Raw genomic sequence first — 27,939 nt, forward strand, 5'->3', positions numbered from 1 at the left:
GCTATGAAGGAAACAGATGGCACCATTTGCACCTCTTGAGGCAGGCAGTTTGGGGAAATGGGTTTTTAACAGAAAAGGCCTTGTCTCTCATTGCCTGTCATGTCTCAGTAGACCCAAGAGGAAGGCCTCCTAGAGCTCCTGGGAAGACTATTGTTGGAATGAGCTGGATCAGGCCTGTTGCCCTGCTAGTTCAGCATCCTGTTTTCATAGTGGGCAACCTGATACTTCTTTGAAAGCAGGATCTGAGCACAAGCAGCATTCTCCCCCCTTGTGATTCCCAGCAGCTGGTCTTCATTCAGAGGCATAACGTTCCCCATCGGCGGAGGCCAAACGTAGCCATTGTGGCCTAGCAGCCCTTGATAGCTCTCTCCGTGAATTACTCTATAGTCTTTTTCTGAAGCCATCCTCATTGGTGGCCACCACTGGTGGCTAGCTTGTGCTTCGTAATCTCTTGAAAGCAAAATTATCTTACCTCATCTACAATAGAGTGCTGTTGGTTGATAGATTCAGCCCATAAATGTGCTTCAGTGGTTGAATTGGTTGGCACATGAGTACCGTTAGATTATACAAGGGTTTACGATGGCTATATATATCCTGGATAAAATTCCTTACAGAGGTCACCCTCTGGAGTTCTAAGTATCCTAGCGAAAATTTTAGCTGCTGTCATGAGCTCTAGGAAAAAGCTTAAGAGTAATGATGTGGGTTTTCCAGAATGTTTTTTCTCCAGGTACCCTAAATTGGTATCATGGTTATTTTTTGTTTGTATTACTCCAGAGTATTATTGGACCAGAGATTAAGACTGGAGGGTTCTAGCCAACTAAGTTTTACTCAGAGTAAACACACTGAAATGAATAGACTTGTTAGGCCCACATTTAAAGCACTATTATGCCAGTTTAAACAGTCATGGCTTACCCCAAAGAATTTTGGGAAGTGACGTTTATGAAGGGTGGTGAAAGTTGTTAAGAGACCCCTGTTCCTCTCACAGGGCTACAGTTCCCAGAATTTCAGGAAAGAAGAATTGTTTGCTAAATTACTCTGCGGATAGTAGTACCTTCAGAGGAATAGGGGTCTCCTAACAACTTTCAGCACCCTTAACAAATGACACTTTCCAATCAATGGATTGACAACATGATAACACTTGCAGTGTATGAATGGATTGCCTATAGACATAGACTTTGTTTGGACAAATATAATGATATCTGTAACAGATTTATACAGAATGCTGTAGATTATTAGCAGCCGTATGTAAGGATAATAATATCACTTATATCTATACCATAAGCTGTAGAAATGAAATTGAATTTCCTTAATGTATTACACCAGGCTTCCTCAACCTCTGCCCTCCAGATGATTTTGGCCTACAACTCCCATGATCCCTAGCTAGCAGGACTAGTGGTCAGGGATGATGGGAATTGTAGTCTCAAAACATCTGGAGGGCCGAGGTTGAAGAAGCCTGTATTACACTGTACTTTTGGCACATTTTTTTTCTTTTCCACATTTTTTTAAAATTCCCTTTATCACATTTCTGTATAAGTGAAAGCCTTTCAATTAAATACCAATTAAAACAAAAACAAGTGGCACTTCCCAGGATTCATTGGAGGCAGCCACGACAGAAGCCCTGATTCTGTTCTGACAGTACTCATTACTGTGGAGTACTGTTGCCTTTTTAAAATAACACTTTGGCTGCTCATGGCAGCCATTCTGTGCTGTGACACCTTGGCACTTTTATTGAACTCCAGAGGCTTTAAGACCACTATTTTCTCCGTCCCTGACTGCCCACTATGATTTTGGGGTGTGTGTGGGAGTTGTAGCCCAAAACCTCTTGAAGAGCACCAGGTGGGGAAAAGGACCGTGGAGATTACCATCAGGTCTCCAAGGTTTTGGATGGGGCTGGGCTTTTCCAGCCCTACATAAGCATGCCAGTGATTGAAACTCTGGGACCTTTTACACACAAAGCATGTGCTCTTTTTATTTTTAGCGAAGCATGTGCTGTAACCATTGAGCTTCCCCTGGCATTTGAGGGGTGAGTACACAGGCAGAGAGTCCTCTTCCAAATCTGCCTTCCAGGTATCTGAAAAACCTGCTGGTGACTGCTTATTATGTCTTTATGATAACCTCTCGGCACCATTGTAAAATCTTTTGCAGGAAGCCAGTGATGATGAAGATGATGAAGAAGAGCAAACCAGCAAACGGAAAAAAGTGGACTTCATCAATGTAAATTTGAAGATGGTGGAGCATTGGAAAGCAGCTGCAGAGGCAAGAGATGAGGCGGTTTGATTTCCTTCCCACTCTGTTTTTTAAGGGTAGCGCTGATTAAATTGGGGTGATGATCACCTGTCCTTGTGCCCATCCTATAGCAAGTATCCTAAGAAAACCTGTGGCACACTCCCTTTGGTGTTAATATCTAGCGTGTCAAAGGTGGCTGAACTGTTACACCCTGGGACTCTTGGTTTCCACATTCCTCATCTTAATTTTTAATAATGTGAAGAAAGCTGTATCTGTCTGTCTCTCCTTAATCATCTTCCCATTGCTCTGTCCTCTTTTCTACAGAAGCAGCTCACAGCAAAGCTCTTCCACGAGATCACCCAGGCTTTCAAAGCCTGCGTGGTAACAGCCAAGGGGGATGCCTCGGGGCTGGAACCTGGCAAGTACAAAGTCACTGATGGCACAGGTGAGCTTCCAGCACTTCTCATGCTTGCCTCTTGCCCCTAGTGGTGATAGAGAACCTACTCATGCAGCGGAATTGTGTGACACACTGGTTTACTGGACTATACCATTCACAATGCGGGTGGTGCTGTGAGTTAAACCACAGAGCCTAGGACTTGCTGATCAGAAGGTCAGCGGTTTGAATCCCCGCGACGGGGTGAGCTCCCATTGCTCGGTCCCTGCTCCTGCCAACCTAGCAGTTCGAAAGCACGTCAAAGTGCAAGTAGATAAATAGGTACCACTCCGGCAGGAAGGTAAACAGCGTTTCCATGTGCTGCTCTGGTTTGCCAGAAGCGGCTTAGTTATGCTGGCCACATGATCCAGAAGCTGTACGCCAGCTCCCTCAGCCAATAAAGCGAGATGAGTGCCGCAACCCCAGAGTCGGTCATGACTGGATCTAATGGTCAGGGGTCCCTTTACCTTTACCTACCATTCACAATATAGGAGGATGAATGGGGAGCGGTCATAGCTCAGTGGCAGAGCATCTGATTTGCTTGCAAAAGGTCCCAGGTTTCATCCCTGCATCTCCAGATGGGCCTGGGAGAGACTCCCTTCCTGAAACCCTGGAGAGCTGCTGCCAGTGAGGGTAGACAGTACTGAGCTGAATGGTCCAGTGGTCTGACTCTGCGTAAGGCAGCTACCTGTGTTCATGTATTTGAAATCCATCAGGAAACAAACCTGTTACATCTAGAAAGTGGCATATCAAAGAGACGGCTGATCCAGAACCCTAAACTGCTAGTGTTCTCCATGCAAGGACTATAATGTCTGGTGTCGGGGCGTGTGGGTGTCATTATTTTTATTCCTTTATTTGAAGATTCCTAAAATGCTTTGGAGCTACAGTAAGATAAAACAGGAAAAGGGGTGACTTAAATAAGCTCTAGAAGTGCAATGACAAACATTTCTGCAGTTGCACAGCTGGTACTATATAAAAGGGCTGGGTCACCCTTTGGAGAAAGCCTTCCCAAACCAAAATGCATGCAAGTCGTTAAAACCCGAAGTTGTCCCTTCTGCGGTTTGGACGGCGTAGTCCAAAAAGATCCTGTGTCATGTGATTCTGCTGCTGCAAGTGCAGCTCAAAGTAGCATCACCAGGAACATTCTTCCTTTATTTATTATGTACTGTTCACTCTACCAGTATCAGAGGAGGCTTAACTGCTGCCTCTCAAACTTTGCCTCTAAGGTGAGATTAAGTAGGAGGACCCCCATATTCCCTTGTGCCGGCAGGGTGTCCATTGAGAGCGCACTTCCTTTCTGTAAAGGTGGCTGTAGTCAGTTCCCTCTGCCCCAGGGGAAGTGCTGTAGCGAAGGGGCAAAGCACCTGCTTTGGGAGAAGGTCTCAGGTTCAGTTCCCAGTGGCATCTCCCAAGCAGACCTGGGAAAAGATCCCTCTTTGAAACTCAGGAGTGCTGCTTCTAATCAGTGCAAATTGTTCTGAGCTGGGTGGACAAATTACCTGGCACCATATAAGGCAACTTCCTATGTTAAAAGCTGGAAAATATAAAACAGCGTATAATACAAAATGCTTATCTAGTAATATATTAAAAATAGAAATAATAAGGGCATGTCCAACCCACGGAAAGATGAGCACTGCCAGAGAGGCCTGTATAGTTACCATATTATCCTGTACAGTGGTACCTCTAGTTACGGACTCGATCTGTTCCGGGGTGCTGTTAGCACCCAAAAAAGTCCGTAACTAGAGCAATGCTTCTGTGCGCATGCGCAGAGCGATAGAGTGCTTCTGCGCTCACATGCATCTGCACTTCCCACATTTGCAAGCTGAAAAGCTGCAACACGAACCTAACGCAACATGAGGTATGACTGTATAAAGCAGGGTATTTAAGAGCTACCCCCCTGGCTATACAGGAGCCATTCCAGCAGGGGGAGCCAAAGGAGCATCAGTTATTGGTATCTGAAGAAGTGTGCATGCACACGAAAGCTCATACCAAGAACTAACTTAGTCGGTCTTTAAGGTGCTACTGGAAGGAATTTTTTTATTTTGACTATGGCAGACCAACACGGCTACCTATCTGTTGCTAAAACTTTGTAGTGCTACTTCACCTACCCAAATGGTTCTGCAGGGGGTGCCCCACACATTCTAATATACTCCTTGTGTATCTCTGCGTGTATGCACACACACACACACCTCTGAGTTGTACTCAAGGGTGGTGAATTGATGACAGTTAATAATTGGCCCAGTAGGTGCATGCATTCATTTAGGCAGCTGGGCATTTTGCAAAATGATTTATTTGTTTGTTTATAACAGGGCAGTCAGGTAGGTCTTGAGATAAAAGATGCAAATGTTTTCAGACTCACATGCAAATTAGGATTTTACTTCTTTTGTGTGATTCTTAAGTGTCAGATGCTGCTGACCTTCCCGTTCACTCTATTTAATAGTGCTGCCCCACTTTTTTTAACCCCCCTTTAAAGCTCCTTGATCAATTTAAGTCCTATTCTCATCTTCCCACACCCATTCCCCCCTTTTTACCAAAATTTGTATTGTCAACATTATCCTTATCGCCTTGAGAACTGGGATGTTGCTTTTTAAGCAATATAAGTTGTCACTGAGATTCCTAGAAGGGTTGATGTCAAATTAATCCTAATTGCAGAAGTTTAGAGATAAAACACACATGCGTGTGCTCACAAACACACATACACAGCCCTGTGTGTGATCTAGAACTGTTTTGTTCCTTACTGCAAAGGAAGTGCTATGTCTGGTTACATAGGTTTGTTTTCTGTCCTGTTTAGTGTTCAATACCCTGGTGTCCTTCTGCATTCGCGATCTTTTTAAACTGCTGCAGAAATTGCTTCAGGTGAAAGCTGCAAAAAACAAATCCAAGTAAGTTTTTGTTTTTTTTTAATTGGAGGATAAATCTCGTCAGTGACTACTAACAACCATGGCTATGTCTCATCTCCACTGCTGGAGGCAGAATGCCTCTGAACGCCAGTTGCTAGGAATTACATCTGAGGAGAGTTGCTGTTGCTCTCAGATCATGGATGTAGCCTTCCCAATAAAATCATAGAATTGTAGAGTTGGAAGGGACCCCAAGGCTCATCTATTCCAACCCCCTGCAATGTAGAAATCTCAGCTAAAGCATCCGTGACACATGGCCATCCAGCCTCTGCTTAAAAGCCTCCAAGGAAGGGAAAGTCCACAACCTCCCAGGGGAGACCATTCCACTGTCGAACAGCTCTTGCTGTCAGAAAATTCTTCCTGGTGTTTACTCGGAATCTCATTTCTTGTCACTTGAAGCCCATGGAGCATCTGGTGAGAACAGGATTTTGGACTAGATATGCCACTGGACTGATCCAGCAAGTCTTTCCTTATGTTCTTAACCCCCCACCCCACCCCCAGGTTGTTTTTTTTTAGAGTGCTACAGCTCTTTCGGTGTCTGACTTCCCAGATTGTTGTCATGGCACAGAACACAACAGCTTTATAATATGATCATGGGACATCCAGAAAGGGACTTGGAGAGCTGGGGGGGGGGGAGCATTTGATCCCCTGCTGAATTTGCCCATTTTCCCTCTGACGAAGAAATGACCAGTCCATAATTTTAATGGTAGGTTTATTGAAGCTGTGAGAGGCAGAATAACCCTCCTGAAAAGGAAATGTTTTTGATCCTGAATGTTGGGATTACAAATCCATAACATGAGTGAACACAAATATATATATATATATAAACAGCCAGTAAGTAACAGATCCAGTGGGTAGGGCTTGATTGATTTGTACAGTGCCTAATTATTGTTTTAATGCAGTGGTTCTCAAAGGACGCAGCTCAGTGGGAAGATTCAAGGGCAATCAAAGAATTACACACAGTTTTTTGTTTGCTTTTTAAAATCAAGACTGTAGCAACCATAAAACAGTAATCAAAACTGTACTTGGAGAAGAGGAGAGAAATTATGGAGAGAATTTCATAGAAATGAAAGTTTGTTTATGGCAGCCTGGCCCAACCTGGTGCCCTCCGATTGCCTTGGACTACAACTCTCCTTGGCTCCAGCCAGTATGCTTTGGCTGACGCTGATAGGAGTTGTAGCCCCAAAATGGCCTGGCTCTGTCTAAGCCACCTTCCTGTGTTCCTGTCAGAGTGCTGGGGGCACATGAGGTGCTGTACCATCTGCCAGTGGCTGGGTGCCCTGTTCCAGGCACCTTTCCGTCCCCTTGCAATCTGTTACTTCTCTTCTCAAATGTTCTGGCTATCCCCAAGAAACTCATGTCATCAGAGCTCAAGGATCATGGTGCTCTCAGAGAGAGAAAGGTGGCTGAAGGTTTGTCTGGGAGTCAGGATTGGATTTTCTAGCTCAAACAGGGAATGAATGCAAACAGCTGGGTCAGTGGAGGGTACAATTAATCCTTTATTGCTTGCCGCGGGCATTGATTCTCCTGCATTCTTTGGCTCTGCCATCCGATTTGCCTGGGTTTTTAGGGTTGGGTGTGTGGGATTAGTGTAGCATGCATGCTTTTCTGCAAATGAACTTGGCTTCTGGGTATACTTGGCAGCTGTCCTGAACTAAACAAGGTCAGACCAGGTTAGATGAAAAGAGGCCTCCCACTCAAGAGCATTTTAAAATTTTATTTCATCAAATTCATCTACTGCTTAATTGTAAGAAGCAATTGAACCTCAAAAGTTGTTTACAGAAAGAATAAAACAATGGAATAATTGGTGAAAAGAACTATTTAAAACATAATTAAAATGCCTGCCAACATTCTACATGTCTGGATGGTCGTGCCTAAATAAAAATGTTTTTAGCAGGTGCCAGAAAGAGTACAGTGAAGGTGCCTTCCTAAGGTCAATAGGCAGGGAGTTCCAAAGTTGGTTTTACTCAGAGTAGACCAATTGAGATTGTTGAGCATGATTTAATTATTACAGTGGGTCTGCTTTGAGGAGGCATCAGTTGGATGCAACCTGGGCTAACCAGTTAAATTCTGCTAGTACTTAAAAGGACCTGAGTTCAAATGTCAGGTCAGCCATGGATTCGCTGGATGGTGCTGAGCAAGTTATTCACGCCCTCTCTGCCTCTGCTCCCTTTCTGTAAAATAGGTGTGGCATCTCCCTGTCTCCAAGGCCTGTAGTGTAATCAAGGTAACAACTGATGTTCACCACGACAGCATGCTATAGATGGCATATCTTATCTACATGGTTGTGTGCATAGTCTGTGCTGCTATTTTTTTAAAAAAAAAAAATTTAGGATTCCTGCCAGGAAAAGCCAAATTCTCAAGACTTCAGCTAAACTTTGCAGATTTAGCACATTTTAATGCTAAATTTCAGTGGCCATTGTCCAGACACTTTGAAGCCAACCTTCCTAGTGACAAGGGCTAGAAGCTTGTTTTAAAACGAAACTCTGGGAGGGGCGGATGGAAGGTTGTGGTTCTCAGGATACTGATTTCTGCGCCTAATTCTGCAAGGTGGTCAATTAAGTTTTACTCGAGTAGAATGAACACTGCTAAGTGAGGTCCATGAATTTCAATAGGCCTGTTCTGAGTTGAATAATACCCGCTGTGTCCCAAGTCCATGATGGACTCGCCTCCGCATATAAACACACAGGAAGGCTGCCACCAATTTTCATCTTGCGCTGCTATGCCTAAAGTACGTTTCCTAGTACAATTCAAAGTGTTGGTGCTGACCTTTAACGCCCTAAACGTCCTTGGTCCAGTATACCTGAAGGAGTGTCTCCACCCCCATCATTCTGCCTGGACACTGAGGTCCAGTGCTGAGGGCCTTCTCAGTAGTGGCACCTGCCTGTGGAATGCCCTCCCACCAGATGTCAAAGGGAAAAACAACTACCAGACTTTTAGAAGACATCTGAAGGCAGCCCTGTTTAGGGAAGCTTTTAATGTTTAACTGACTACTGTATTTTAATATTCTGTTGGAAGCCGCCCAGAGTGGCTGGGGAAACCCAGCCGGATGGGTGGGGAATAAATAACAAGTTATTATTATTAATTATTATAACACACAACGTATTTCTTTTGTTCTTTAGGATGGTCCTTCCCTCTTCCAGTCCGCTTTGGGGAAAGCTTCGCTTAGACATCAAAACTCACCTTGGCTGTACCATCCAGGTAAAAGGTGGGGGGAGTTGATGGACTTCTGTTTAAAAAACTGCATTTCTCACTCCTCATCCCTGTGACAGTGCCTTCTATGGAGTCAGGCCACTGATGCCATCTAGCTTAGTATTGTCTGCACTGATTGATAGCAGCTCTCTCCAGAGTGGCAGACAGGGGACATTCCCAGCCCTAGCTGGAGACGTTGGGGACTGAACCTAGGACCTTCTGCATTCAAGGCAGATGATGTACCGCTGCGATATGGCCCTGCCCTTAAGAGATAGTGATGTAGGAAGCTGCTTTACACTGAGCCCATTGCACAATCATGCTTTGTTGGCTCTTGGCTGGCAGCGGCTCTGCAGGGTTGCAGAGAGGGAGTCTCTCCCAGCGGCACCTGCAGATGTTGGGGATTGAACCTGGGGTCTCTTGTGTGCAAAGCAGATACTCCACCACTGAGTGATGCCCTTCCACTAGTTACATCTGGTAGCAGGCTCTGAACTCTGTCCCAGGGCAGTTGTGTCTGTTGTGACCAATGGTCAGAGGATGGAGTGAGCTATGGAACAGATATAATGATGATGATGATTTATTTGTATCCCACCCATCTGGCTGGGTTTCCCCAGCCACTTGGGCGGCTTCCAACAAAGATTAAAAATACATTAAAATGTCACACATTAAAAACTTCCCTGAACAGGGCTGCCTTCAGATGTCTTCTAAATGTCAGGTAGTTGTTTATCTCTTTGACATCTGATGGAAGGGCATTCCACAGGGCGGGCGCCACTATCAAGAAGGCCCTCTGCCTGGTTCCCTGTAGCTTTGCTTCTCGCAGTGAGGGAACCGCCAGAAGGCCCTCGGAGCTGGACCTCAGCGTCCGGGCAGAACGATGGGGGTGGAGACGCTCCTTCGGGTATACTGGGCCAAGGCTGTTTAGGGCTTTAAAGGTCAGCACCAACATTTTGAATTGTGCTTGGAAACGTACTGGGAGCCAATGTAGGTCTTTCAAGACCAGCGTTATGTGGTCTCAGCGGCTGTCACCAGTCTAGCTGCCGCATTCTGGATTAGTTGTAGTTTCCGGGTCACCTTCAAAGGTAGCCCCACGTAGAGTGCATTGCAGTAGTCCAAGCCGGAGATAACTAGAGCATGCACCACTCTGGCGAGACAGTCTGCGGGCAGGTAGGGTCACAGCCTGTGTACCAGGTGGAGCTGGCAGACAGCTCCCAGGGATACAGAATTGACCTGCGCCTCCATGGACAGCTGTGAGTCCAAAATGGCTCCCAGGCTGCGCACCTGGTCCTTCAGGGGCACAGTTACCCCATTCAGGACCAGGGAGTCCTCCACACCAGCCCGCCCCCTGTCTCCCAAGAACAGTACTTCTGTCTTGTCAGGATTCAACCTCAATCCATTAGCTGCCATCCATCCCCCAGCCGCCTCCAGGCACCAGCCGCCTCCAGGCACTCACACAGGACCTTCACTGTTTCTGATTTGAAAGAGGTAGAGCTATAAACTATAGTTGTTGCCTCCAGAGGAAAGCAAATCAGTCCTGCAATTGTGGTTTGGCTGCTTTACTCTTGGAAGCTCAAACCATGGTTTGGGGTGGGTGGGTGGGGGGTCCTCAATTGCAGTTTGTGAAATCCAGTGTTTGGCATGGTCCCTCGGTTGAACATTGTGGAAGGAGGGGTACTTGTGTGCCTCTGACCAGCTTAAGAGAGAGATGTACAATTGGGTGAGAGCCTCACCCAGGTTTTAATGCTTCCCGCACGTTCTGCCCATTTCTGCAGCTCCTCTCATGTTTGACAGAAGCCTCTGTGGGAGCAGCTGTCCTCCAGCACGTCAGCTCCATCGTGCCTTATTTCTTGACTTTTCCAAAACAAACTCGGATGCTGCTCAAGGTGAGTTCGGCAGCTGGTGCTTTATTTATTTATTTATTTATCTAGTTTTAATGCCGCTCTTCAGCACAAAAAGCAGGAAAAAAATACTCCCATAGAGGCTTACAAATGTCAGTGATAAGTGATAAGACAGTGCCTTCTAATCTAAAAATACGCGGCACAAAAGGAAAGGTGATTGGGAGGGAGGAGGAATAAAGTAAACCCAGGCAGAATTTCTTAACTCTGAAGCAGCCTTTGGATATTGTTGAACTAACAACCCCTAGCCATTCTGGCCAGTGGTCAGGGATGAAACTCCTGGAGGGCACCACATTAGCTACTTTGATCTTAAGTTCTTTAGAAGAGGAAGAAATACCCTCTGAAAGTAGCATTAGAAGAGGCGCTCACTCCTGTGTGAGCGAGGAGATGGTAGTGTTCCTCAGAAGCTTCTTGCCAACTATTGTTTTGTAAGAAAATAAACATAATGAGTCAATAATTCGATTAAAAATGTGCCCCCAGTTATCAGAATATTATCAGTTGATATACACCTACAACTGATTGACTAAATGGGGCAGCCCTATTTATATTAATATTCATTGTTCTTTGCTCTCCTTTCACCCTAAGCTTCCAGGACAGGTTGTATGGATAACAGAGATGGTCTGTGTTTTGAGATTGGATGGAAGCTAGTGGACTGGGAACCTGTCTGCTGGTCTGTGAGTGCATTTCTCAATTCTTCTTTTCTTTATTTCCAGCAAGCTACCCGTCTCTGGAGCACAGGCGAGGAAACCGTCAGGGTGCTGGCTTTCCTGGTGCTCAACAAAATCTGCCGGCATAAAAAAGATGTCTACTTGAACCCAGTTCTCAAGGTAAGGTGGTGGAGAAAAGCCACCTCAACGTATGCATGCCATACTATTGATGGGAAGGCATTGGTCCCCTATTGTCTACTGTGAGTCAAAAGGCTCAGGATCATGACGGGGGAACCTGCAGCCCTGATGATGATCATGGATCACCACCAGCCCTAAACAGCATGGTTAGTGCTCAGGAATGATGGGAGTTGTAGTCCAGTGATACTTGGAGGGCTACAGGTGCCATGGTCCCAGAAGCTGGCCCCTCTTACTCCCCTAAAGAAGACATGGATAAGGAGGAAATACACACTGCTGCACGCCATGGGCGTAGCCAGGGAGATGCAACTACCCCCCATCAAGTAAATAAATAAAAATACTTAACTAATTGACCGATTGCGTCACAGTAACTTGGTTCTGCTCTCCCTACATAAAGTCTCTCCCCCCACCACCCTAATCCTGGCTATGCCTTTGCTCCACACCCCTTCATGCCCCTGCCGTGGCCTGAGGATAGAGTACTCCTGCCTTCCTCAGACTCCTATGAGTGCCCCCCCATAACATCCCTGTCCGTTCTGTAGCGTAGAAGTCAGTGCCTGCAGAATCAGATCTTTAAGCCAGCTTCAGCATTCACAAGGAGGTTGCTCCAGCAGTAGTACAATAATACCTCCACAAACGTCCGCCTTGTCTAGTGTCCGTTCCAGCAACCGTCTGCGGCAAACCCGGAAGTACCGGAATGGGTTACTTCCAGGTTTGCCACTTGCGCATGCGCAGAAGCGCTGAATCGTGCTTCATGCTTGTGCAGAAGCGCAAATTGCTCCGTGCGCATGCACAGACGTCACACTTTGCCCTGCGTCCTTTTCCGCTAGCGTCCGGGGTTCCGGAACAGATCCTGGCCGCAAAACAAGATACGGCTATAGAGGCCTTGCCACCATACACTCAGGGCTGAAACAATGTCTTTCCATAGCTCAGTCACCAGGGCCCACTGGGAGCTGTCCTTGGTCCTGAAATGCCTTGATTCCTCTTCCCTACACTGCCCTGGACTTCCACTTTGCCTTCTTAATCTGTTTACTGCCTTCACTTACCTGGCTAGCACCAAGCCCTGCTAGAACAGGATCTATATGAATGAATGAATGAATGAATGTTTTTTGATGCTCAGAGGCTTATAAAGTAGAGCAGGATAAAAGCTCCCACCTGCCCCTCCTTTAGATCTGATGGCAGCCTCAGAGGACACAGTCAGTTATGGGCCTCCATATACTTTGCTGCTGCTTTTTAAAACCATGGCAAGTCTGCCTTCCGGGGTACCTCTTGAAGCCCAGCAGTGTAAAAAAGAAAGAAAAGAAAACTATTCTTTTCCAAGAAGCCTTCTAAGTAGAGGATCTTTTTTTTTTATCTCATTTGGCAACCGTATTGGATTTGAAATTCTTTTTCTACATTTAAGTTTAAGGTGCATGCATTTTTAGGGACTACTGTTGATTTGAATTATCTTTTGAATGGTTTTTAATGCTTGCTTTTAACAGCCTTTTATTGAATGGCTTTAATGTATTCTTGCCAGATGCTCAGAGGTTTTATATTACAGTCAAGTAGCCTATATACTTTTTGTTAAAATTAAATAAACTTTGTTCTGGTTTCCTCCGACCCCCGACCCCCGCAAACTCCACCTTTTTCTTTATAGCAAATGTATATTTCCTACGTGAAGAACTCCAGGTTCACCTCCCCCAATGTCCTCCCCATGATCAACTTCATGCAACGGACCCTGGCGGAGATGTACTCCCTCGACACCTCCGTCTCCTACCAGCACGCCTTCATCTACATCCGCCAGCTGGCCATCCATTTGCGCAGTGCCATGGCCATGAAGAAGAAGGCAAGTTACAATGCTGCTTTCCAAATCTGTGGTGTGACCGCATTTGGAATACTGTGCACTGTTCTGGTCGCCTCAGCTCAAAAAGGGTATCATAGAGTTTTGAAAAGGTTCAGGAATGGGCAACCAGAATGATCCAGGGGAGAGGTTTTCAACCTTTTTGAGTCCACGGCTTCCTTGACCACTTCTGCGGCACCCCTGTGGGGCTCAGGAGCCCAGTTATGTCGCCCCTTGCCTGCGGAGCTGGCAGCCTTTCCTCCCTTGTGAAGTGTTCCCTTAGCCTCCTCTTCCCTCTCCTTGGGAGTCCTCCGGGCAGCTGCTGATGCCGTCCCTGGTCTCTGACCTGCCCCCTTGCCCCAAAGAGAGGTGCCGCCTCACGCTACCCCTCAGGGGCCTGGAACTTGCCTGTCCATTCCCAATAGCAAGGGCTGGCTGGGCTCCCTCGCCTGCTAGCTAGCTTGCTTACTCCGAGGCCACCTCAGCTCCTGGCAACCAGCACCCCCTGGCCAGCCCCAGAGGCAACATTTGCCCAGGGAACTTGTAGCCAAGGCTGCTGCAAGAAACATCGGTGCAAGCCTTTGGGAGGCAGAGACGTGAGAGGGCATCAGAGGAGGGAGGGAAAGAGAGACAGAGGCCAGTGTTGCCCGTGGCACCCCTGACCATAATTCAAGACACGCCAGGGTGCCACAGGGGTGGAGCCACTTTCTGTGAGGAAAGATTGCAGCATTTGGGGCTTTTGAGAAAACACAAGTAAGAGGTGACACGGTAAATGAATAGGGAGATGTTTTTCTTCCTGTGTCATAGCACTAGGTGAGATATCTTTGTTCGGTTCTGTGTGGACTCCCACACCAGTCCACTCTGGTCAAGCTGCAGAGAGAGAATGGGAGGGTCGCTTTCCACAACTTCCTGTCCCAGCACTTCCTGTTTCCTGTCTAGGTCCTGAATCTCCCCATTTAGTTCCATTACTCAAGATACACCTGGAGTATAACTTATCGACTGTCTACACACCATACCTTTAAAGCACTCTCTTATCGTCAAGGAATTCTGGGCACTGTAGTTTCACCTAGCAGGAAATGCGGAGTTGCAGTTCTCCTTAACAAACTACGGTGCCCATATTTCTTTCAGAAAAAAGGATGTGCCTCAAATGTGCTTTAAAAGTTACAGTGTGTTCGCAGCCTTAGAGAGGTGCTGATATTTTTTTGTTTATCTGTCTCTTGGTCTTTATTGAGGGGGTGGTGGAATAAAAAGAGATATCTCTCACAACAACAGCCTGGCTTTATTAGCTGTCTACTCTGGCGTGTCTTCTGTTGATATATGAAATCTGCATTTCATCGCATTAACCGAAAGCCCCGCCAAGTAGCAAAGAAGATTATAGAGTCTCCCCACTTTGTCCTCCCCCCCCAAAAAACCCCCATCTTCTTTTTGGCAACCTGTCATTTGCCCCCATTTTTGTATCTGTTGCAGCCTGGGTCCTCCTAGGCCCCTTTAGAGCTGTGTGTCTCCTGCTTCCCCCCCGCCACTCAGCCACCAGAGGAAAAGTAAGATAGGGTGGGAGAGAGCAGGTAATTCCCCCCCTATCCCTTTCCATCCCCAGATTGGGGTCTCATCCAGTCTGACGTGGACTTAATGCAAGGCAAATTGCTAATCCCCTCTTTATTGGTGTTTTAAAGTAAACAATACCGACACAGATTAGTGGGTTGATTCACACCCCTGGTGCTTGCAGGGGTTGGTTACCATGTTAAGCCTTCTCTCTCTCCCCCCCCCGCCCCCCCTTCCCAAAAGATGCTCAGACATGGCAGATAAGCTGAGGAGAGATAACCAAAGTCTAGGACCTTAATTGGATCTGTTTGGCTTCTCAGACCCTCAGCCGTGAGCCAGACAGGACCCAAATCCAGTTAGTTCCACGGTGGGAGAGGCAGTTCAGAGCGAGGGAGGCGCAGATTAAATTTCTGTCGGTCCCAAGTTATTGTTACTGCCCATCTTGATAATGCATCCATTTTACAATGCAAGTGGCAAATAGGTAAATGATGGGGAAAGACAGAAGCATAGGAAGATGCCTTTATCCTGAGTCAGGCCACTGGTCCTTCCAGCTCAGTATTGAGATTCCTGCATGCAGGGGGTTGGACTAGATGACCCTTGGGATCCCTTCCAACCCTATGGTTCTATAATTGGCAACAGAGTTTCAGGATTTCAGGCAGTTGTCTCTCCCAGCTGTACCTGGAGATGCTAAGGATTGAACCTGGGACCTTCTGCATAAGAACAGGTGCTCTGCCACTAAGCTTCATCCCCAAACATGGCCCTCCAGGTGTTTTCAGACTAGAATTCCCATCATCCCTGACCACTGGTCCTGTTAGCTAGGGATGATGGGAGTTGTAGTCCCAAAACATCTGGAGGGCCGAGTTTGGGGATGCCTGCCTTAAGACATAGGGAGCTGTCTTAGGCTGAGTTAGATCACTTGTTCCTCTAGTTCTCAGTATGGGCTACGCCAGTGTTTCTTAAAGTTGGCCCTCCAGCTGTTTTGGGACTACAACTTCCATCATCCCTAACCACTGGTCCTGCTAGCTAGGGATGATGGGAGTTGTAGTCCAACAATAGCTGGAGACCCAACTTTGAGTAACACTGGTCTACTCTGACTGACTGAGGCTCTCTAGGGTCTCAGGCAGAAGTCTCTCCCAGCCGTACTTAGAGATGAGATTCAGGAAGGAACCTGGGGTTTTTGCATGCCAAATGGATGCTCTGAACATGAGCTATGGCCTTTTCCCCCATGCAAAAGTAACGGGGTTTTTTTGCACTTGTGCAGCCCATTTTGAGTGTTCATAGCCTTTCCTGCAATATTATGATCTTACGGTGACAACCACATTATGTTTTTATGCTTAGGTTTATTCAATATATCCCTCTTAAAAAACCAAAAACCACAAAGCAATTTTACAGCTAAAGTAAGAAAACAAGACAATGAAAATCACGAAAACATTGTTAAAATGGATTTTAACAGTGTAATGCAGTATTTATTTACCTATATGTTTACTACATTTGTATCCCACCTTTCCTCAGAGGAGCTCAAGGTGGCATTTTGCTTGACAATAAAAGAAGTAAATACAGCACAGCTGAACGATAAAGAAGCAGAAATGGAATATAATAATACAGATCTTAAAACAGTATTAAAGCATGAAAACCCAACAGGAATTAAAAACTGCCGAGAGATAATAAATAGACCAATTTGGGAAGGTGTGGGAGGAAAGAAAATGTTTTCTATGAATGCCATAAACATAACAAAAGGTTTTGGTGTGTTTCGAGTCTAAAGGAATGTGAACGTGAGATATTAACTTTCTGACAGAGGAGCTGTTTGGCAGTCGGATGGCCTGCCTTGGAAGGCGGTGGACTCTCTTTCAATGAAAGTTCTAAGCAGAAGTTCGGTGGTTGTCTGTCAGGGATTCTTTTTCTGTGATCCCCACATTACAATTCCAGTTCTAGAAGTCTTAACAATTGAATAACCAAGCAAAGGATGTATTGCAAAAAGAAATGGGAATGCAAAACCTACCCCCCCAAGCTCTTGCACACACCTGCAGTCACATCTTGCCTCCATCAACCCCATATCTTTAAAGCAGTATTATACCACTTTAAAGAGCCATGGCTTCGCCCAGGGAATTTTGGGGCCCGTAGTTTAAGGGTGCTGAGAGTTCTAAAGAGACTTCTATTCCCCCTCACAGAACTATAATTTCCTGAGTTCCCTGGGAAGAGGGATTGACTGTTAAATCACTCTGGGAAGTGTGGCAATGTGAGAGGCATAGGCTACTTTAAAATATGTTTAGGGGATTCCTCTCCAATCTGGTCAATTTTAAAAAAGAAAAAAGTTATCAGTGGAAGAACCAGCACCCCCAAGTGGCAGAAAAAGTGAGATGGTTCAGGCAGAGTTTAAAAATGCCTAGGATTTTTAATTTTTTTCTTCTAATGGTGCTGCTTTAATCAGTCACAAAAATGGCAATGGGTGCCAGCCTCCATAATCAGGCCTAAGGCAGATATGGGGATGTCCAGTAGTCAGGGATTATGTTATAATTCATTGACATCTGGAGGGCCACAGGTTCCCTATCTAAAGGTTCATGGGAGCTAGGAGCACCATGCAGGAAGGAGGTTCCATGCTGTGTCTCTGCATGAGTGCCTGCTCTGGCTCTCATTAAGACTGGTTACAATGGGGAAGTGGAAACTGCTCCTCCAGATGTCGTTGGACTCCCAGCTCCCATCAAATCATTGACTTAAGGCAGTGTTTCTCAAACTTCAGCTGATGCTGGACTACAACTCCCATCATCCCTAGCTAGCAGGACCAGTGATCAGGGATACCGCAAGTTGTAGTCTAAGAACAGCTGGAGACCCAAGTTTGGGAAACACTGAATAACGTATTGGGAGCAAGACGAGGAGATGATAAGAAGTGACAATTGTGCTTTTTTAACTTTGTAAACAGCTTTGAGAGCCTGATGGTCAGTAAGCAGGATATGCAATTCATATTTGCATTGATTCTGCATTGCATTTGAAATTGTTACATTGGGGCCTGCAAAAGGCATTCTGCCCCTCCCGTGTTCTGCTGTTTTAGTGACGTTATAGTTGCTTCCAGGTTCGGTGCTGTACTGTTGGGTGCTTGTCAATTGGGAGTTGCCTCTATATCTATTGTATATGTATTTCTATCATCCCACGAATTCAGTATGTTTTTATAGGAATGTGATTTGTAAATGCAGTTAAATGGTAAATAAATAAATAATATATGAATAAGATCCTCTCCCCCCCCTTCAAATTGTATGAATTATGTTTCTTCAGTGACCTCTGTTAGAAGATCTCTCTATTTACCTCTTTCCCCACCCTTCAGGAAAACTACCAGTCTGTTTACAATTGGCAGTATGTCCATTGCCTGTACTTCTGGTGTCGCGTCCTGAGCACCATCCACCCAAACAACATCATGGAGCCTTTGATCTACCCGTTGACCCAAGTCATCATAGGCTGCATTAAGTAAGTCTTTTGTTTTTGTTTTTTTTAATAAAATTTTTATTGGTTTAAGTCTTTTGTTTCCTCTGTGTCAGGTTTGCCTTTCGCTTGTTTGCCTTTTGAAACCTATGTGTTCATATCCCACCTTTCCTCCGAGGAGCTCAAGCTGGCGAAGAAAGTTCTCTCTTATGTCTTCTGTTTTATCCTGTCCCCTGTTTCCACTTTATTCTCACAGCAACCTTGTGAGGTAGGTCAGGCTGTGAGTCGCACCCAGTGTGCTTTCTGGTCTAATGGGGAAATTAAATCCTGGTCTCTCAGATCCTAGTCCGACGTTCTAAGTGCTATTCTGTACTGGCTCTTAAAACATACAAGTCCACTCTCAAAATATATTAATTTAGGAAAAGCGGGTGGAGGAAGCGGTCCCTTGGATTCAGGAACAGCACCTGTGGTGGTCATGGCCCTGCTTCAGTGGGCCCTCGGATCTAGTTCAGCAGGCTCCTCCATCTGGGTCAATTAGCTGAGAACCAGGAACTGGTCAACTCATCTGCCGCTGGCACTCTAGTCTCTGTCTCAGCTGGGCTCCCTCCTTTCCCAACTCCCAAGGCAATGACATCTCCTGGTTGACCTGCTCATGGACATTGGTCTGCCTTCTGGGCTTCATTTGGAGTTTTGAGAAAGTGACGTAGGTGCCTGTCACGAAATGTCTGCTGGGAGGTGGGTGGCATGTTGCAAAATGGCCACCACGTTGAAAGAAGGGGGGGGGGGAGGAGACAGGACCAACAAAAATAGGGTGGGCAATCCCAATCCCGCACAGCTGCCCTATGGGAGGGGGAGAAATCTCCATCAGCCACTCACTGAGGCCACATCTGCACTATGAATTTAAAGCAGTATCATGCCACTTTCAAGAGTCACGGTTTCCTTGAAAAAATCCTGAGAAGTGTAGTTTGTTAAGGGTGCCCAGAGTCGTTAGGAGACCCCCTATTCCCCTCCCAGGCATACAATTTCCAGAGTGGTTTAATAATCCCTTTCCCCTGGAATTCTTGCTCTGTGAGAGGGAAAAGGAGTCTCCTAACTACTCTTGGCTTCTTTAACAGATCATGGTTCCCTGAATGATTTGGGAGAAGCAATGAGTGTTTAAAGTGGTATCATATGGCTTTCAGCCCGTTTTGCAGACAGGGTAAAAAGGAAGCTCTTTGCACCTGCAACGAAAAAGAGGGCAGGTGTCTAATCCTGGCACCGGTGAGATGTGGGCATGTTTAAGGGGGCATGTTCAGGGTTGGAGAGGCTGAGCCCTTGCTGAAATTTTGAGGGTTAATTTACTGAGGCTTTTTGTGGGCATTGTAGGACATACCAGCGGGCACACTGGTGCCCATGGGCACCATGTTGGCAGCTCTCCCTGGGTTAGAACATCATAAACCAGCATAAGCACAAAGTATCCAGAATGAGTGGTGGCCCCTGAAAAGGAGCCGCTTGAGATTTGTTGATGCTCTTGACATATTTCTGCAAACCTATACCTGTATGAAGAACCCTGAATGTTTTTGTTATTTGAAACACACACGTAACACACTCAGGCCCACACCAGCTGATTCCGTGCTTTGGGACCACACTTGGAGGCTAATGGGTGTGCAGTAAATTTTCTAAAACTCCAGCAATCTCCAGAAATCCTGTTAATGCCGTGTCCAGATTGCACGGTTGGTTTAAAAAAAAACAACCAACCTACGTTGCTTGCATTTCCAAGCTCCTCTGAGTGTTGATGAAGATAAACAGGTTTAAACGATTTCCAGAGCTCGCCTCTCTCCCCCCTTCAATCTCTCTCTTTCCCTCACCCCCCAAGATGTCTTTCCGTCACTTAAGCGGGGCTTTTAATTGTCCTGCGGACGAGCTGAGGCAGTTTTCCACCTGTCTAAGCAGATAAATCAGCTGCCTCTGAGGCCTCCCGGAAAGGTGAGCTCAGCAGGTCCCTGGGAGGAGAGGAGCGGAATTTTGCTGGTGACTGTCACATAAGAGGACGGCTCTTGGGATGGTGTGCAAAAGTTGTTTTTTAAAAAACAGGCCCTAAAAGCTTTGAAAATGGAGGGTGTTTGTATCTAGAGAGACCAGCTTGAATTTTTAAAAGTTTGCACAAACGTTAGAAATCAGGTATGCTGTTTATTCTAGATGCAGAATATGGATGGAGCATGAAGAGGTCCTTGTTCCATCCATATTCTGCATCTAGAGTAACCTGTGAAGATCGATTGTTTGCATTTGTACAAACTTTTTAAAAATTCAAACTGGTCTCTTACGAATGTTTAAAAGGGCTGTACCTCAGTCAGTTAGAGCATTTGTCTTGCATGCAGAAGACCCCAGCTTCAGTCTCTGGCATCTCCAGGTAGACTTGAGAGAGAACCCTGTCTGAATCCCTGGGGAGAGCCACTGCCAGTCAGTGCAGACAGTACTGAGTTGGGTGGACCAGTGCTTTGACTCATTAAGCTTTTCTCTTAAGACATATGAACGGAGGAAGCTGCCTTATATTGAGCCCATCTCAATATACATTGGTCCATCTATCTTGGTATTGTTTACAATGAAGGCAGCAGCTCTCCAGAGATTCAAGCTGGGTTCTCTCCCAGCCCTACCTGGAAAATACAAAGGGCTGAACTTGCAGCCATCTGCCGTGCCTCAAAATGGCACTAAGAAATTGAATAGTTTTCAGATATAGCTCCTGCAAATTGCTAAAAAGCACCATGAGTTTTCAGCTGAAAACAGCCTTCCAGTGGAGCTCTGGAAAATTGGTTCATCACCTGTCACACGTGAGGGTAAGGTTTGACCCTACAAATGTTTTTGAACTGCACCTCCCATCAGTCCTGGCCATCGACCATGAAAAAACAATAGTGTCGTACCTTGGTTGACAAATGCCTTGTGACTCGAACGTTTTAGCTCCCAAATGCTGCAAACACGGAAGTGAGTGTTCTGGTTTGCGAATGTTCTTTGGAACCCGAATGTCTGACACAGCTTCTGATTGGCTGCAGGACCTTCGTGCAGCCAATCAGAAGCCGTGCCTTAGTTTCCGAACGTTTTGGAAGACAAATGGACTTCCGGAACGGATTCCATTCGACTTCTGAGGTACCACTGTACAGTGGTACCTCGGGTTAAGTACTTAATTCGTTCCAGAAGTCCGTTCTTAACTTGAAACTGTTCTTAACCTGTAGCACCACTTTAGCTAATGGGGCCTCCTGCTGCTGCCGCGCCGCCAGAGCACGGTTTCTGTTCCTGAAGCAAAGTTCTTAACCTGAAGCACTATTTATGGGTTAGCGGAGTCTGTAACCTGAAGCGTATGTAACCCGTGGTACCAATGTATTTGATAAAGATCGATTTCTTAATGCCTTTCAATCCTTACCTCCCTCTACACCACAGTGGCTTTTCACAAGTTGTTGACTTTAAATGTGAGGAGAGGGGTGGAAAAGAAAAGAAAATGGCAACAGATTTTAGAAGGAACGCTTTTGGCTTGTTTTAATTCTAAACATCGGGTGGTTGAGAAGCGCACTGTGCTGGTTACTTTTTTGCCCAGAAGGTGGCGCTTTGCCCTCGAGAAACGGAGCCGCGGAAGAAACGAGAGTGGAAGCTAATGCCGTCCGCGGGAGCTCTCTTGCTTCAGGCAGGAACCAGGGCAGAATTTTAAATGTGCTTAAACAAGATAACTAGGCAGCACAGGGGTTGCCGACAGAAGCTGGAATTGACTCCTTTCGCCCGCTGCCTTCGAAGGCCCCCCACCCTCTGGCGCATGGTGGGGGGGGCCGTCGGGCTTCGTTTCCTGCGGTTTGACAGAGATTTGAGGGAAGAGTTGTGGGGCAGAAATGTGGGCCTGGGGGTTCAAGAGTGCTGTGTGCGGCTGCCAGAATGGATTTTGGCTGTCACTGTGTTAAAAAAACAATGCTTTGCCAAGAACGTGTGTGTGTGTGTGTGTGTGTGTAGTTAGGACTGAGAAGAATATAAGGGCGGCCTGGGTGGGGTGGGGGGGTTGTCTCTCCAAGTTAATCACATATACCCAGAACCACCCTTCTTTTCTCTTCAAATGTTCCATCTTTTTTTCTTTTAAAATGTAATTATTTCTGAGGTGCCTCTTGCTGAAAATACTTTGCCCAAAGATACCCACCGGGCAGGCAGTTTGAACGTGGTTCATTTGTCGTTGGCACCAACCGCACCGCAACCCCATTCAGACATGATGCTAGGCTTGTTCACACATTACCCTGAACACAGGTACAAGCTGTCGCTACATATACAGGCCTTTGTGTGGAAGTGGGCACACTTGCCTAGCTCTGGTGCTGCCACGGTTAATATTTTCTGCAAAGAGCTCAAGGTGGCATACACCTCCCCCCCCCCACAACAACAACATCATTGTGAGGTAGATTTAGGCTGAGAGGCAGCGACTGGCCCAAAGCCACCCACTGATCTTCATGGCTGAGTGGGGATTGGAACCCAGATTTCCCTAGTCCTACTCCAGCACCCTAACCACTATGCAGCACTTGTTCTCAAATGTAAACAGGCAAGACACTGGTTGAACACTGCGTGTAACTTACTGCACGAGTGTGCAGTTCAACTGTTTTGTGTTCCCAGGTACACAACTGCACACCCCTACTGTCTTCACAGAATTCCAGAATGTTTTAAAAAGGTTTTGCCCCACAAATATAACTGCGGCTACTGCTCCTCTTGGTAATTTTCTTGGTTGAGAGTAATGTAGGGAGCTTAGTGTTGCCTACACTGGCTGGCAGCAGATAAACATTTATGCTTTGCGGGTTCTGTGTATAGAGAAGGTGTCTCATTTGCCAACCAGGAACACAGGAAGCTCCCTTTATACTGTGCCAGACCACTGGTCTAGCTAGCTCAGTGCTGTCGACATGGACAGGCTCTCCAGGGTTTTAGACAGCACCCATTGCCATCCCTACCTAGACATTTATTTGCATTTTTAGCCCACCTTTTTCTCAAAGAGCTCGAAAGTGGTGTACAAGGTTCTCTTCCTCACAACTACCCTGTGAGGTAGGTTCAGCTGAGAGATTGTGACTGGCCCAAGGCCAGCCAGTGAGCTTCAGGACTGAGTGGGGATTTGAACCCAGGTCCTAGCCCAGGGGTCAGCAAACGTTTTCAGCAGGGGGGCGGCGGTCTACTGTCCCTCAGGCCTTGTGGGGGGCCAGACTATATTTTGAAGGGGGGAGGAAATGAACGAATTCCTATGCCCCACAAACAACCCAGAGATGCATTTTAAATAAAAGCACGCATTCTACCCATGTAAAAACACCAGGCAGGCCCCACAAATAACCCAGAGATGCATTTTAAATAAAAGGACATATTCTACTCATGTAAAAACACGCTGATTCCCAGACCGTCCGCAGGCCGGATTTAGAAGGCGATTGGGCCAGATCCGGCCCCTGGGCCTTAGTTTGCCTACCCATGTCCTAGTCCAACACTTAACCACTATGCCACACTGTCTCTGTGAGTCACAGTAGGCTAGCCCAGTGTTTCCCAAACTTGGGTCTTCAGCTGCTTTTGGATTACAATTCCCATCATCCCTGACCACTGGTCTTCTAGCTAGGGCTGATGTGAGTTGTAGTCCGGCAACAGCTGGAGACCCAAGTTTGGAAAGCACTGGGCTAGATGGATCAATGGTTTGAGTAGATGACAGCTTCCCATGTATTAAAAGAAGGACTGTAGCTCAGTGGAAGAGCATCTGCCTTGTAAGGCGAAGGTTCCAGGTTCAATCCCCTTCATCTCTAGATTGGGCTACAAAAGATTCCAGGCCGGAAACCCTGGAGAGCAGCTGCCAGTCAGTGTGGGCAATACTAGCTAGTTGTCCAAGTCGATAGAAAGCAGCTTCTGTGTTCCTCAGGCAACCACCTATCTCATACTCCAGCCTTTTCCTGTCTCACAGCTCACCGGTCAGCTGGTCTGGCGACAAACTCTCCTGGCACATACTTCATTCCAGGCCTGTCCCTCGCCACTGGGAAGTTTTTAAGCCGGCTGTCGCCTTGCCTCGCTCTCTGAAATTAATGGCCTTGGTTTACAGTAAATCTATACCTTTTAACAGGTTTATCCCCCAATCAATTAATTCCTGTAGAAGGTTTTCGTCATCGCTTTCGCCGGTTGCCAGGTCTCGGGGGGCGGGAAAGTAGATTTATTTCCATAATGGATCCAGTGATAATTATTTCACTATTTGGCGGGTGGGTGGGTGGGGGTGAGGGTGAAGGGGTGGTGTGTGATTTATATGGTGCAGCTGATGCAGTTTCTCGCCCTCGTTGGTTTTTACAATCTCAGCAGTCGCCGTTGCCGTTTTGTGGGGGTGGGAGTGGGGAGCAGTGTGATGTGATTTGCTTCTCAGAACAAGAGCTGTGATCGGGGAATGACTTTGAAAAGTGGGAAGGACTTGCAGAGGGTGTAGAAGCAGGAAGAAAGCTGTGAGTTCCTGTAGATCTCTACGTTTCTTTAAGCGGAGCAGTTGTTCTGGGATGGCGACCCTTGAACTCTGTCCCTGATTGTGCCAGGAATGGGGGAACTCTTGACCAGGCATAGGCAAACTCAGCCCTCCAGATATTTTGGGACTACAACTCCCATCATCCCTAGCTAACAGGACCAGTGGTCAGGGATGATGGGAGTTGTAGTCCCAAAATATCTGGAGGGATGAGTTTGCCTATGCCTACTCTTGACATTCCAGATGTTAGGCTCCCAGTTCCCATCATCCCTGGCCATTGGCCATGCTAGTTGGGGTTGATGGGAGTTGAAGTCCAGTAATGCTTGGAGAGCCACAGGTTTCCCCATCCCTGCTTTTACAAGTCTTCAGATCAGCCACTCATGCAGAGAGACGACAGGGAGGCACCTTCTCTGTTGCCTTTTCTGATGCCTGCTATGGACATTTGTATTTCAACCCATCTTCTAAAAACTTTTTTGAAATCTGCTTTGGACTTGCATGGATTTTACTTTATAGGCTGGTGTAGTTTTTAATCAGTTTTAATATTTATAATTGGTTTTTAAGCACTACTTTTATATATGCAGTAATTTCAGCTGTTTTTATATACGTAACTGCTATATATAGATGTCATAATAATAAAAAGGAAATGCTGCATTTCCAGTTTAATAAAATCCAGGGCAGAAACTCGTGCAGAGACGTAACAAGGAGCCACCTTTCTGAGCAGTACTTCCCACTCCCAGAAGCCTCTAGTCCAGGTGTGGGGAACTTCTGGTCCTCCTAATGCGTAAAGAAATAAAAATCAGTGGCTGAGGCCTTACTAGCTTAGTTTCTGCCTCATGGACTTTCAAACCGTGCTTTTAACTCCTTAGTGTTCATCCCTGGCTCAAATCAAAACGAAGTAGATGCAAAATTGCATTTTGCTTATGTTCATCCATTGTTGCTGTTCCTTTGCCTTGTCCTTATGCTGGTGGTGGACAAAGTGTGCATTAGAAGGCCTGTAGAAATACATGTGCAGCTGTTCTGCCAACAAATCAGTTCTCAGGTTTGGCTCTCATGGAAGAAATCTCTATAGCAGGATTGAGAGTTTTGATTCCGTGGCTGATGACCGTTCTCCTCTTTCTCTCCCTGCTAGGCTGGTGCCCACAGCTCGCTTCTACCCCCTGCGCATGCACTGCGCCCGGGCCCTGACCCTGTTGTCGGAGAGCACTCGGACATTCATTCCTGTCTTGCCCTTTATCTTGGAGGTGAGTGCTCTTTTCACCAGCGTGCATGGCGCAGTAATAAAATATAAAGCAGCTTCCTGTGTGTTTAGGACCTCTTCCAGGTGGGCACAGGGTGGACCACCAGCGGCTCTGCTATCAAGACAGCGTCATCCGTGGATTTCAGTGTGCAGGCTGGTCTTTCGGACAAACTGCTCCCAAGTTGGGCTCCGCCTGCAATATCCACTTAAATCGGCATCGCACTGCTTTAAACCATTATGGCTTCCCCCAAAGGATCATGGGAACTGTAATCTTTAAACCATTATGTCTTCCCCCAGAGGATCATGGGAACTGTAATATTGTAAAGGAGGTGCTGAGAGTTGTTGGGAGTCCCCGTTCTTCTCACAGAGCTGCAATTCCCTGGGAAGAGAGGGACTGACTGAGAAAACCACTCTGGGAATTGAAGCTCTGCCAGGGGAATAGGAGTCTCCTAGCAACTCTCAGCACTCTTAACAAATCGCAGTCCCCAGAATCCTTTGGGAGGAAGCTGTGACTGTTCAAAGTGGTATGATACAGCTTTAAATGTATAGAACAGTCTTGTTTAGGGTTTTCTATGTTAACAGCAAAAGCTTAAATTTGGCTTGGTACCAAAGCAGCAGCCATCTGGCCTGGCGATGAAGAGTTCTGGAGGACTCCAAAGCTTGCACACTGTTTTGAAATGTTGTTGGCCTGATAAAGGTTTAGCTGCAATGTCGATTCTTACAGGTCCAGAATGGCTCCCTCTCTTAAGTTTTGCTTTGCAGTTATTTTAGTTAGTTGGGCTTGGTAAACCGGGCCCAAGGGTTGTGCTGAAGGCGGCTGCTATGCTGCCCCCTACATTTGGGACAAATTTTGTGCATCCCCTAGGAATCTGCCCCTTCCCCAAATTTGAGCTGCAAGCTGCCTCTTGAGAACTGCGTCGTGTGGGGCCACATTTACACAATATATAAACAGTGCTGTGATACCATTTTAAGCAGCCAATGCTTCCCCCAAAGAACTATGGGAGCTGTAGAACATTAAAAGGTGCTGCGAGTAGTTAGGAGACCTCCCCCCAATTCCCCCCCCCACAGAACTATAGTTCCCAGAATTCCCTGTGAATTGGTTGCTAAAACTGCACAGTATGTGTGCGTGTGAGGGGAGTAGAGATTCTTCCAATAACTCTCTGCACCCTTAACAAGCTACAGTTCCCAGAATTACTTGGGGGTGGGAAGAAGCCACAACTGTCACAAGTGGTATTGCAGTGATTTAAACATGGGTTGCGAATGCGGACTTGGGAGCAAATCCTACAGTGCAACTCAGCTGTGTAGCAACCTCTGTGCAGGATCTGTTGCTTGCATTCATTATGGAGCCCCCTCCACACACTGTCCCGCTTTGCTATTCCCCCGACGTCTGGCTATTTGTGCTCTTTGAAAGGGGAGGGTGGGAAGGAAAAGGAGAAATGGCAGACGGTGCAAAGTTTGGGGTGGGGAGGGGTGGTGGTTTGGGGAGAGGCCGTTGCCTGGGAATTAGCCAAGCCACCGTGGTTTGCTGGGAAGCAAGAACCCTCCTGTGGTTATTTTTTTATGTCGTTGCAAACGTCCGTTTGTTAACCACATCCTTTCTTCCTGCAGCGGCCAGCGGCCTCCCCCCCCCCCGGCACTCTTTCTCTCCGTCTTTCTTTCTTTCTCTCTCTCTCTCTCTCTCTCTCTCTCTCTCTCTCTCTCTCTCTCCTGGACCCCTTGTGGCTTCTTGGCTGTTCCCCTCCGTGCATCTGTTTCCTTCCTCCTCTCGCTCCCCGCTTGCGCTGCCGAGCTCCCAGCCCTCAACCTCCGGTAGATAACAGGGTCCCAGCGGCGACACCTCCTCCCTCGTGGCAAGCCACATATATCAGCCTAGCCGCCCCCGTGGTCTCAGCGTGCTTTTCCTCCTGGCTTCCGCCAGCGACCACATCCGATGGCGCTGGGCTCATGCAACAGGCAGCTCGCCCACGGCGGGTGGGGACGGCGCACACGGACTGAGC

General features: G+C 46.7%; 1 protein-coding gene across 1 annotated transcript in view; it reads left to right on the top strand.

The window, feature by feature from the left end:
* The window catches only part of NOC2L (NOC2 like nucleolar associated transcriptional repressor), a 71,223-nt gene that overhangs the window by 12,225 nt on the left and 31,059 nt on the right, over nucleotides 1–27,939 (top strand). Inside the window, exons 4-12 of the mRNA XM_081201485.1 lie at nucleotides 2,146–2,256; nucleotides 2,551–2,671; nucleotides 5,451–5,541; nucleotides 8,679–8,757; nucleotides 10,515–10,625; nucleotides 11,351–11,464; nucleotides 13,113–13,301; nucleotides 18,154–18,293; nucleotides 25,835–25,946. Of these exons, the coding sequence (XP_081057611.1) occupies nucleotides 2,146–2,256; nucleotides 2,551–2,671; nucleotides 5,451–5,541; nucleotides 8,679–8,757; nucleotides 10,515–10,625; nucleotides 11,351–11,464; nucleotides 13,113–13,301; nucleotides 18,154–18,293; nucleotides 25,835–25,946 (1,068 nt within the window). The remainder of the gene's footprint in view (nucleotides 1–2,145; nucleotides 2,257–2,550; nucleotides 2,672–5,450; nucleotides 5,542–8,678; nucleotides 8,758–10,514; nucleotides 10,626–11,350; nucleotides 11,465–13,112; nucleotides 13,302–18,153; nucleotides 18,294–25,834; nucleotides 25,947–27,939) is intronic.

This window comes from Podarcis bocagei (assembly GCF_964188305.1).
Source record: "Podarcis bocagei genome assembly, chromosome: 7".
NCBI classification, from domain to species: Eukaryota; Metazoa; Chordata; class Lepidosauria; order Squamata; family Lacertidae; genus Podarcis; species Podarcis bocagei.